The 12573-nt window shown below is 31.6% G+C and overlaps 4 protein-coding genes across 4 annotated transcripts; 3 read left to right on the top strand and 1 right to left on the bottom strand. All coding sequences in view use genetic code 12, as the record gives it.

Annotated features, from left to right (window-relative positions):
- The first annotated feature begins 335 nt into the window (after positions 1 to 335).
- DFJ63DRAFT_256617 (mitochondrial 2-oxodicarboxylate carrier) lies at positions 336 to 1435 on the top strand. Its single transcript, XM_064904504.1, has one exon. The coding sequence runs from the start codon at positions 507 to 509 to the stop codon at positions 1377 to 1379; it is 873 nt and encodes a 290-aa protein (XP_064759350.1). The 5' UTR covers positions 336 to 506; the 3' UTR covers positions 1380 to 1435.
- Positions 1436 to 1490: 55 nt separating this feature from the next.
- Positions 1491 to 4415, bottom strand: DFJ63DRAFT_291195 (uncharacterized protein; the record flags this gene model as incomplete). The annotated part of the gene is made up of 3 exons (XM_064905377.1): positions 1491 to 3759; positions 3800 to 3810; positions 3948 to 4415. The coding sequence occupies 3 exons, from the start codon at positions 4413 to 4415 to the stop codon at positions 1491 to 1493; spliced, it is 2748 nt and encodes a 915-aa protein (XP_064759349.1).
- Positions 4416 to 4658: 243 nt separating this feature from the next.
- Positions 4659 to 8056, top strand: STE13 (Ste13p). The gene has a single exon (XM_064904507.1). It carries the CDS (start codon positions 4902 to 4904, stop codon positions 7839 to 7841), a length of 2940 nt encoding a protein of 979 aa, XP_064759348.1. The 5' UTR covers positions 4659 to 4901; the 3' UTR covers positions 7842 to 8056.
- NOC2 (mRNA-binding ribosome synthesis protein) lies at positions 7966 to 10308 on the top strand. Its single transcript, XM_064904505.1, has one exon. The coding sequence runs from the start codon at positions 8089 to 8091 to the stop codon at positions 10255 to 10257; it is 2169 nt and encodes a 722-aa protein (XP_064759347.1). The 5' UTR covers positions 7966 to 8088; the 3' UTR covers positions 10258 to 10308.
- The last annotated feature ends 2265 nt before the right edge of the window (positions 10309 to 12573 follow it).

Here is a 12573-nt window from a genome sequence, read left to right as displayed (position 1 = left end):
AAGGAATGTTAACCAGTAGATCACTACAATTTACTGGTAACTTGGGTAAAGTTGTAGTAGCGATAACTGATAGTGGGAACCCTCTCGGATTTTACCTTAGCCTTATTGTCATTAAAAGAGTCAAAGGTGGGGAGAGGTTTTGTAATTTAATTTACACAAATTAAATTTTAAATTCTCTTTTTGTTCAAAGGAAAACTTTTCCTGTAAATTTTAGATTTTTTATAAATACTTCCTTCCTTTCTTATTTCTTTTGAATTAGATAGGGATTTAGATCAATTACCACTTTGATTAATCATTTTACTCAGGGATATCGATATAGATTTAATAGACTTACCCCTAACTTTTTTGTTTACCAGGGAAAAAAAAAAACACTCATTCTTCTACCTTCCTTTCATCCTTATCTTTTCATATTACATTATATTATATTGTATATTATCTTTGATCTGGTATCAATTGCATTATTTTATTCTTTCATCAATTCAATCAAAACTTAAACTCTATACACAATGTCTGCTGCTGATGCTCCAAAGCCTTTACCTTTTATCTACCAATTTGGTGCAGGTGCCATTGCTGGTGTCTCAGAAATCTTGGTTATGTATCCATTAGATGTGGTTAAAACTAGACAACAATTAGCCACTACCGATGCTTATAATGGTACTCTTAATTGTTTAAAGAAAATCGTGGCTGAAGAAGGATTCTCAAGATTATATAAAGGGATTTCAGCTCCAATTTTAATGGAAGCTCCAAAGAGAGCAACTAAATTCGCTGCCAATGATGAATGGGGAAAATTCTACAGAAAACAATTTGGTGTAAGTGAAATGACTCAATCTTTAGCTATTTTAACTGGTGCCACTGCTGGTGCCACTGAATCCTTCGTGGTGGTTCCTTTCGAATTAATCAAAATTAGATTACAAGATAAAAGTACTAAATTTAATGGTATGTTCGATGTGGTTAAAGATATTGTTAAAAACAATGGTTTATTAGGATTATATAAAGGTATGGAATCTACTTTATGGAGACATATTTGGTGGAATGCTGGTTATTTCGGTGTCATTCATCAAGTTAGAGGTTTAATGCCAAAACCAAAAACTTCAGGTGAAAAGACTTTAATCGATTTAACTTGTGGTTCGATTGGTGGTACTTTTGGTACTATATTAAATACTCCATTTGATGTGGTTAAATCAAGAATTCAAGCTGGTTCAACCAGATATAAATGGACTTATCCATCATTAGTCATAGTAGCTAAAGAAGAAGGATTTGCCGCTTTATATAAAGGTTTCGTTCCAAAAGTTTTAAGATTAGGTCCAGGTGGTGGTATTCTTTTGGTGGTATATACTGCTGCCATTGAATTCTTTAGAACTATTCATGAAGGTAAATAAGTAAAGTAAATAGGAGTTTGCAATTTTTCAAAGTCGCAAAAAGCTAAAAAAAAAATAATTAACCGCCAAAACAAATTTAAAATTTTGTATATATTAAATTAATTTATATATCTAATTCAATTTTAATGATAATAAACTTTGAAATAGTTTGAATAATTCTTCATCTTCAAGAGTGACTCTTTCTTGTCTTGTATATTTCAACGTATCCTTAAATGTATACTCATCTTCAGACATTGGATCTTTAAGTGCTATGGTATCCTGTACATCAACTAATGTGAATGATTGAATCTTTTTAATTAGCACTGGACTATCGAAATCATGATCGAACAAATCTAATTTAGTTGAACCCGAATCACTAGTTCCATTCTTCTTAGATTCTTCAGTTAAATAGAATTCATTCTCAAAATATTGTAAACAATGGGTAAGATTCTTAAACCTTTTCAGATCAAATAATGATAAATATCGACTTATCATTTCATAATTCAATAAAATATGATATATTAAATCATAATTGATGGACTTATAAGTATGAGCACCGAATAATCCTCCATTCCCAATCATATGAGTATCTTCAATATTATTAATTTGAACAATTTGATTAAATCTGGGAATCAATAATTGATCCAAGATAAGTAATATTTCTTCAATCATGGCTTTTAATTGATCAACTTGATTTAAAATGATGAAATATTTCGAATTGAAAAGATTTTGACGTTTAATAAAGTTTAATAAATTGAAGATCGTTATGAATAATTCTTTCCAATTATAATTCCCTAATTCTAAATCACTATCTCTTTTAAATATATCCACGATTTGATATATGATATTAATACTTAATCTGAAATTAACCACATTTAACTTATTAGTTAAATTGAATCTAATCAAATTTTGAATAATATCAAGAATATAAAATAAACTTCCTTTGATACCTAATTTTCCATTATTAGTTGGGATGATAGGTGATTTCTGATGTGTTAATTTCCATTTGAATTCATTGATTTTATACACCTTTAAATTATCACTTGATGTTTTAATCAATCTTAATAATATAATTAAGGATAATTTCACAATTAATTGTAATGATGGTGATTTATATTGATATTGGCAGACATATGATAAGATTGATAACCAAATATCAAATGTTTCAATGGTGGTATCTTCATTAGCCACTATATCTTCAATATGATGATGGATGGGATAGATTTGATTCGTGAATTGATAAGTGAATGATTGATTCTTCATAGTATTGGTAAAGAGTAGCATAGTAATAGGTAATAATTCAGGTAAATGTAATTCATCATCATCAGTATCAAGCTGTTGCTTCTTGATCCGTTTTGTATATATTGAAAATAATTCACTTAAGTAAGAATCATCTTTCAGTTTAGTAATACTTAAATTTTGATAATTATTTTGAATATTAGTAACATTTTGTACTGTATCGAATGTTATATATAAATCATCATTGAATCTCGAACCTGTAAACCAAGTTAAGAAAGAACCACTTTGAATATTGGCAACCATTATATCAGGTCTGAATTGATAACAATAATTAAAATCTATAGCTAATATAGGAATCAATCTCAGAGAAATATCATAATAGAACGATTCTTGATCAAACTTAACTTCTGATTGAAGGTATTGTTCATAAGGGTTAGGAGATTCATGTTGCATATTGGTTATATCAGATGACAATGTAATCGGATTAACAGGAATCAAACTATCTGGAATCATGACTAAAATACTTGATATAGAATATAATTTCGTCAACGTTTCTAATGAAAGACGAATCTTAGAAGCTTCATACTCTCCTTCTCCAACTTTCTTTGCATTCGTCAAGTCTAGCATCTTGGAGAAAATCTTTGAAAAATTAACCTTATAAAAAGTAAATAATAAACTTTGGATTATAGTAAATTCATTATCTCCTTCTTTATAAAATAATATTGATGAATAAATTGATCGTAATATTTCTGACAATAAAAACAAGATTTCTTTAAGAACTATAAGATTAGCAAATTCATCAGCATTAGATACTTCAATTTCAAGCAAAGCCTTGTTAAGATACCATTTCAATATGGTTAATAATCGTAATAAATAACTATCGTCTAAAGTTTGTTTATTACCAGGAGTACCGAAATAGTTTGTAAGTAATTCACTGGATGATTGTGATGTGGTGTTACTACCTCTTCTTTTTTTGAATTTATCATTGACTTCACTAACAGAAGTGAACCACACTTTCAATATTGATAATATATTAGAAGTTAATTCAATTCTTAATCCTTCATCAATACCAATAAATTCCTTTGGTTCCATTGAAGTTAATGATGGGTTACGTAAACGAGTGGTGATATTAGTTGCACTTCCACTTATGCCAGTACCTTGACTTAAACTAACTGTACTTGTTCTTCTACTATTTCCATTACTTGTAGCTGGACTTGACAGTGAAGGCAGTGCAAAAGGTCGATTTTTAAGAGGTGATTCTGTCGGTATTGCCGATTCTGAACCATTTCCGTTGCCATTTCCATTTCCTACTTCTGTCTCCTCTTGAATCACCAGAACGGATAATTTGACTTTAGTCTTTAAATTTGTTATGTCGTCTCCATCATCAAATTCAGAAGAGGGATTCAAATTCCCATTCAATGCTGTTATATCATCACCACCATCATCCAATTCAAATGCATATGAAGATGAATTATGTGGCATGGGTGTACTAATTATCGATTCAATATCCTTAGCAGAGAGACTAGTTGCGGTAGATCTTCTCCTTACTGTTGGTTTGGAAGCTTTAGCTTCTTCATCATGAGGGAATTCAACTGCATCTTCTAATAGTCTGATACCATTCTCTAATATAGCTTGTATGATCCATACGTTCTGATGAGATGGATAATTCAATATGAACTCTGAATTGGATACTAACACTGATAATAATGATTCAGAATGGATTGGTGTTGTAAAAATTGATTTATAGAATTGGGAATTCTTAGATCCTTGAATGTTAAATATCTGGGAATAAAGGCTGATAGCCTGATTGTGGTTCATTCTAGACTGATCCCTATCACGATATAGACCCTCTTCTTAATTCAATTGATGATTTAACCCAATATTTCATTCAATCAACACCATGAATCGTTTCGAAATTTAAAAGAATCTGAAAACTGACGGTCTAATAAACTGTAAAATAATAAATTCAATATTTTACAGGTTAATACTCGTGTTTTAAGATTTTTCCTTTGCAGTCCCAAAACAGTAAAAATTGGTTTCAGATAACCTGTAAAAAGGTCGCAAAAAATAAAATACTCGTGTATCACAGCCTGTATACTCTGAAACATTGGGATCTGATCTTACATCATCATCATCATTCGATTCGTATAATTATAGATATATAATTCCTAATTATTCCTCAGATACAATTGATAGTTTCAAAATAGTTTCGTAGAGCTTTCTTTCTTGTGGTGAATGGAAACGGGTGTCGGTTAGCTTTTCAATTATACATATTTCGGCACGGCGAGACATACACACACTATAATGTTTAAGGGACTATTCAAAAGTCAGGCTGAAAGTCAGTCAACTAATGAATATGAGATGGTAAATCAGGCTGAAAATCAATCATCGTCACAATCAGGATCAATCAGTACTCCGAGCCCCAATAATGGATCTGAAGAAAATGTATATAGTACCAACTATGATGAAGAAGATGAAGATAACTTTAATGATAGTTCACGAGATTCAACAGACTCACAATCATCCAAGATATTCAATGACATAGGAACATATGCCATGAAACATGATGAAGAAGTTGATGATTTCAATAATAACCCTGTATTCCAAGCAGTACTACAAAAATATAATGGTACTGATATACTAGCGAAAAGAATATTTGCAGTATTTGGAAGTATGGTATTGTTGCTTTGGATAATAGGAATCATAGTATATCTGAGACATACAGTAACCCAGATCATTGGTGATTTGAAAGGTCATACCAATGTTCAAGTTAGTGGTCAAAATATCACGTTAAATGCATATGATCCAAATTTTTCAAACGTGACTATGGATAAATATAGAAATGGTAATTATTATGCATATAGAACAGATGTAAGATGGCTTAATATAAATCAATATCCTCAAAGTCATCCAGGTGGTGGTTATTACCTTTCCAGAGGTCCATCGAGTACTTTTGTGATAAAGCAATTGGATACTGATTATTCAGAAACAGTGATTGATGATAACAAATTCGCCTATAGAAATGATTTCTTTGAAATTGAAGATTTTATAATAAACCCAGGTCATTCCATTGAACAATTGAATAACAATTATCATATGGTTACTTCAGACAAAGTTACTCAATGGAGACATCTGTCATTTGCATTATATTGGTTACTTAACCCTATGACAGGAGAATTCACTCCTATCCAACCACCTAAAAATGAAAAGAAATTAAAAGATCCTAATAATATACTTAAGGAAGAAGTATTGGATAAATTGCATTTTGCTCAATTTTCTCCAAAGGGGGATTATATTGTATATGGATTTGATCATGATTTATATCTTATTGATCTTAACAATAATATGGAGACTACACAAATCACCAACACTGGTTCTCCAAACATTTTCAACGGTAAGTCAGATTGGGTTTATGAAGAAGAAGTATTTGCTACTGATAAGCTTTTCTGGTGGTCTCCTGATGAAAGTCATTTAATATTCGCATCTTTGAATGATACTTATGTGGAATCATATGAATTGGATTATTATGTGAAAGATCGAGTTGAAGTTGGAACCCAATATAAAGAACTGGATGAACATATGTATGAAGGAGTCAATCAATACCCTATAAAGACATCAATCAAGTATCCAAAACCTGGAACTGCCAATCCTATAGTTTCACTTTATAAATACACTATATCAGAAAAATTATCGGTAAAACTTACGAATAATAATAAGAATGTGGGTGAAGATTTTATATTATATGATGCTGTATGGGTTGATAATGAAAACTTTTTAATGAAACAAACTGATAGAACAAGTACTATCCTTACCAAGAAATTATTACAAGTTCATAAATCAAATGAAATTATCGAAGTTAATTCTATTAATGTGGCTGATGCTTACAATGGTTGGGTTGAAAAACAGTATCCAATTGCAATTATAAATAACGGCGATGGTAATGAAAATAAGTACATTGATAAAGTAGTGGTTAATGGTAGAACTACATTAGCATTATTTGATTCTGCTTCAAGTAAGGAATATTCGAAAGTGTTGGTGAACAATGATAATTGGGATGTTCTTCCTGCATCACCAGTTGTGTATGATAAACAAGAAAATTATGTTTATTTCTTATCAACTATCAAGAGTTCAATGGATGCCCATTTACTGGCTATTGATATGGCTAATGCTGATTATAAATTAATCTCCATAACCAATCATGATGAAGATGGTAGTTATGATGTCAGTTTTAGTGAGGATGGTCAATATTTGAACTTATACTACAAGGGTCCTTTACAACCTTGGCAAAGATTAGTTAACATGGGTAAGATTCATGATATATTAAAAGATGAATCTGTTGATTCAAATATTGATGCCGTCATCAAGAGTGAGCCAATTATCAATCACTTTTCAGTAACTTCCAATCATTTAAATAAGGTGAATTTGCCTACCAAGATTTATAAGACTATCCAAATTGGCAAATATGATGATAATTCACCAATAAATATCAACGTTATAGAGATTCTTCCTCCTAATTTTAATCCTGAAAGAAGTGGCAAGTACCCAATTTTAGTTCATGCTTATGGTGGACCTGGATCACAAACAGTTGAAAAAGGATTTGATATTGATTTTCAACATGTGGTTAGTGCTACATTAGATGCAATTGTCTTAATTGTGGATCCAAGAGGGACAGGTGGTCAAGGTTGGAAATTCAGAGCTTTTGCTAAAGATATGATTGGATATTGGGAACCAAGAGATATAACTACCTTTGTATCTGATTATATTAAAGTGAATAGTCATTTTGTTGATAAAGAAAAAGTTGCACTTTGGGGTTGGTCATATGGAGGTTTCACTACATTGAAGACACTTGAATTTGATGCTGGATCTGTATTTAAATATGGAATGGCAGTTGCACCTGTCACTAACTGGTTATTCTATGACTCTATTTATACTGAAAGGTATATGAATGAACCAATTGATAATGAAAATTATCAATTATATTCCAGAATCAACAATATTAGTTCATTACAAAAATTAAAGAGATTCTTACTCATGCATGGTACAGCTGATGATAATGTGCATATTCAAAATCTGTTATGGTTATTGGATAAATTGAACATGAATCTCGTCGAGAATTATGATGTTCATTTCTTCCCTGATAGTGATCATGGTATTTATTATCATAATGCACAATCGGTAGTATACGACAAGCTCTTACATTGGTTAAAAGATGCCTTTTCTGGTAAATTTGTGGATTTTATATAGACAAAACAATGTAATTATAGTATTTATTTATCATAAAGTAACAGAACATAGCTTTAGTGTAGTTTATAAGTTTTGCAATTTGAATTTCTCATTTTGGTATATACCTCTTTTGAGGAAGTGACACAAAATTAAAAAAAAAAATAGATGGTCTTCACGACTTTTTTTTTTCACTCATCGCTAAGTATAAAAAAATTAAAAAGCAGTTATAGTGATAAACTATATATTGATTTGATACAACAAGACAATCATGGGTAAGACTTCTAAACAAACCAAGAAGTTTCAAAACAAGCACTTGAAACATACGATTGAAAATCGTAAAGAGATTCAAAAAAAGAAGAAGAAGTTTGACCTCAGAAAGAAGAAACCAGCCAAGACTGAAGATGGAGAAGAAGTACCATCAGGACCAGTCCGTAAAAATGGAAAGGCCAAGGAAGTGTTCGAAGATATGTCAGTAGATGATTTCTTTGAAGGTGGATTTGAAGTTCCAAAGGAAAAGAAAAATAATAAGAAGCAAGTTGTAGCTGAAGAAGAAGACGATGATGAATCATCTGAAGAAGAAGATGAAGAAGCCATGAAAGAAAACTTGAAACAATTAGAAGATAACGATCCTGAATTTTATAAATACTTGAAGGATAACGATACTGATTTATTAGATTTCGAAGGTGTCAATCCATTAGATGCCATCAGTGATGATGAAGACGAAGATGATGGTGAAGAAGTTGAAGATGATGATGAAGAAGATGAAGTCAAAGTTAAAAAATCTAAAGCTGATAAGACTCCAGAAGAAGTTAAAAAGATTGAAATAACATTAGAATTAGTTCAAAAATGGAATGAAGCTTTAGAAAAACCATCTACCAAACTTCTCAGAAATATCACGATTGCTTTCAAAGCCGCTGTCAACATCAACAATTCTGATGATGGTGATTATAAGTATTCAGTCACTGATCCAAAAGCTTTTGGTGATTTAATGCTTTTAGTATTGAAGAAACTTCCAGTAGCTATTCAAAAATTAATCAAATATAAAGTGACTCCACAAGGAGTTAGAACTATTCCTCAAAAGAATCCAAATGTTACTCAAGTTTCTACTATTTTGAAATCACACGCTGCTTCTTTCCTTACTTTATTAAAAGACATCACTAATACTGAAACTGCTGCTTTAGTCTTAGCTTCTATTCAAGAATTATTCCCATACTATTTATCTCACAGAAGATTATTGAAACAAATCATTGGTGCTGTAGTTGAGGTTTGGTCAATCACCACTGAAATCGACACACAAATTGCTACCTTTGCTTTCTTAAATAACGTTTCAAGGGAATTTCCAAAATCAGTATTAGAAACTGTTCTTAAATCTTCCTATACTGCTTTCCTTCAAAACTGTCGTAAGACTAATATCCATACCATGTCTCAAATTAATTTCTGTAAGAACTCAGCTTCTGAACTTTATGGTGTTGATGAAACTTTATCTTATCAAGTTGGTTTTGAATATGTTAGACAATTGGCTATTCATTTACGTAACAGTATTAATGCCACTTCAAATGCTAAAGAAGGTTTTAAAACCATTTATAACTGGCAATATTGTCATTCATTAGATTTCTGGTCAAGAGTTGTTGCTCAACATTGTAATCCAGAACAAGAATTAAAACATAAATCAAAAGAATCTCCATTAAGAAAGTTAATCTATCCATTAGTTCAAGTAACTTTAGGTGCTATTAGATTAATTCCAACTGCTCAATTCTTCCCATTAAGATTTTATCTTATAAGGTCATTAATGAGAATTTCTCAATCAACTGGAGTTTTCATTCCAATCTTCCCATTAATTTCCGAAATTTTAACTTCAACTACTATAACTAAACCACCAAAGGGTTCAAGTTTAGCTGCTGTTGATTTCGAACATAATATTAAAGTCAATCAAGCTTATCTTGGTACCAGAGTTTTCCAAGAAGGTATTTGTGAACAATTCATAGAGTTAACTGGTGATTTCTTTGGATTATATTGTAAGAGTATTGCATTCCCAGAATTAGCTACTCCAGCTATTTTATCATTACGTAGATTTGTTAAGAAATCAAAGAACGGAAGATTCAATAAACAATTAACTCAATTGATAGAAAAATTGAATGCTAATGCTACTTTCATCATCTCCAAGAGATCAAATGTTGAATATGGTCCTTCTAATAAACATGAAGTTCAACTTTTCTTAAATGATTTTGCATGGGAAAAGACTCCTCTTGGTCAATATAATGTTGTTCATAGACAAATAAAGGAAGAAAAATTAAGAGTCATTAGAGAATCTTTAGCTGCTGAAGAACAACAAAAAGCTGAACAAAAGAAACAAGAACAAGATGAAGATGCTGAAGATCAAGATATTGATATGATTGATTCTGAACAAGAAGAAGATGAAGGTGAAGAATCTGATTAAATAAATAGTAACCTGAACATATATTAGTTATATAGATACATGTATAATACATAAAGTTTTAATTTTTTTTGTTTTAATTGTACAATGCAGTTGTGTATCACTTATGGATCTATAGGAATAAAATTTCCAACAATACAACTTGGAATATTATATCTATCTCTTCTAATGGTGAAACTAAAACAACAACTTTTTCTTTTGATACCATCTTTAGTTCTTAAATTACAACTGGTTAACACTGCCTTTTGGCCTTTATCGAATGCAATGGCACCATACTTTTCCCAAAAATTAACAGCACTTTCTTCACTCATTAATTCGTAAATGGCAAGTTTCCCATCTTTAAGATCATCAGTCATGACTCCTACTAACGAAGCGAATTCTTTATTACCACGATAAATTTCTCCAGTACGTCTCCAAAGACAAGCTGGGATAGCCATAGAAGTAAACACTCTATCATAATCAAGAAGCATTCTTTCAAAACTTTCTTCAACTAACACTAAATCAACATCTTTTAAAGTTCTCGCTATGGCTCTGAAAGCAGGACGGAAAATAGATAATGGTTTAAGAATTCTTTGACGACTTGATAAATTCATATAATTATCCATATAGTTTTGTAATCTTGCATACCCCTTAGCATAGTTATAAGGTTGAAGTAAACCAGCCTCTAATTTAGCTTTGATGACTTGTTTCAATCTTTCTTCAGGGGAGATTTCTGTAGTTGGATCAGCAGCGGTTAAGAAGAATTTATCTCTAGCTGAATCTGATATTACTGGTTGATGATTATTATTACCGTTCTTTTCAACTGGAGTAATACTACCAGAAGCTGGTCTGACGAAATCAGCCTTAGATTTGGGAAGTGGTTGTAACTGATTTTGCTGTTGTTGCAGAATTTGCTGTTGTTGTTGTTGTTGTTGCTGCTGCTGCTGCTGCTGCTGCTGTTGCTGTTGTTGCTGCTGCTGTTGTTGCTGCTGCTGCTGCTGTTGCTGTTGTTGTTGTTGTTGTTGCTGCTGTTGTTGCAATTGTTGAAGTTGTTGTTGCTGTTGTTGATTGGAATTATCATTTTCGTTAGGAAATGTTGCTGGAAATAGGTTTGAATTGGGTGAGAATGCAAGAATATTGTTAAGATTGGTTGCACTATTATTGTTTGTATTTACAGGAGCCGTGAAATTTTCAGAATTTGGATTTGTAGTATTGACATTTGTTCCACCCACATTGAAATTAAGCATAGGATCATTTGCAGTTGGATCATCATTTAAGGCACCATTTACAAGTTCAGGATCATCAATCATGGATAAGAAATCATTTAAAGAACTAAATTCACTACCTGCGTGCTCTGAATAGAAAAAAGGTTCTTGATTATAAGGTAAGGTTTGTGCCAAGACTGAACTACTTAGGTTTTTGATTGGGCCAATGGATTGTGGTGGAGGGAGTTGTTGTTGTTGTTGAATCTGATTTTGATTTTGAATAGTGGCTACTTCTGAATTGGTTGGTAATGCAATAGAAGTACTTTGAGTATTGCTAAGTGGTGGGACAGGTAATGGAGATTGAGCAAATGGACTCAGCAGTACTGGTGTTACAGCTCCAGATGTATCACTAGTTGATCGTCTTAATGAGGCAGCTTTCTTTCGTTGTCTTAAATTAGATGGTTCATCATAACATAAATGACCAATGCCTCTCTTTATACATCTTTGACAAGGTCTAGAATCATCACAAATCATATGAGATCTACGACAATAAACACAAGCGATTTCCACTTTCTTTTTCCGTTTCCTAGCCTTACCATTATTATTAGTTCCGGGCTCTTCAGAAACACTATGACTCAATTTCGTATTATTATTATCACCATCTTCACTTGAATCTAACGGTATGTCGTCCCGTTTAGCTCCTGAATTATTATTCGTTTGACTTGAATCGGAATCCATGATTTCAACGTAGAAAACTGTACTTTAAGTAAGGAATGAAATAATTATGTAAATAAGATGCTACCGTTTCGGAGCTTTTCAAAGTACTTGTCAACTGCCAAAGTAATGAAAGTAAAGGGAAGAAGATGAATAGGTTTTTGTATCCAAAACAAGGCCTGTCTCGGAGGGATGGTTTAACTTTTAACTATTATATAATGAGAATTTTATTTCTTTATTGTGTATAGTTTGACTTGTAAACCCAAAAACTGGTCACGTGCCTGATTTTTTCTTTTTTACTGTGGGGTGCAGTATCAAATTTAGTCCTGGAAGTACCGGGAGAAAAGTACCGGGATGATTGCAAATAGATTTTATAATTAAACCTCAACTGAAATGCATTTTGAAACTATGTAATTATACA

This window comes from Scheffersomyces coipomensis (assembly GCF_036884675.1).
Source record: "Scheffersomyces coipomensis strain NRRL Y-17651 chromosome Unknown DFJ63scaffold_9, whole genome shotgun sequence".
In the NCBI taxonomy this organism is placed as follows: Eukaryota; Fungi; Ascomycota; class Pichiomycetes; order Serinales; family Debaryomycetaceae; genus Scheffersomyces; species Scheffersomyces coipomensis.
The sequence above is the reverse complement of the archived record's forward strand: the minus strand, read 5'-3'. Positions and strand labels throughout refer to the sequence as shown.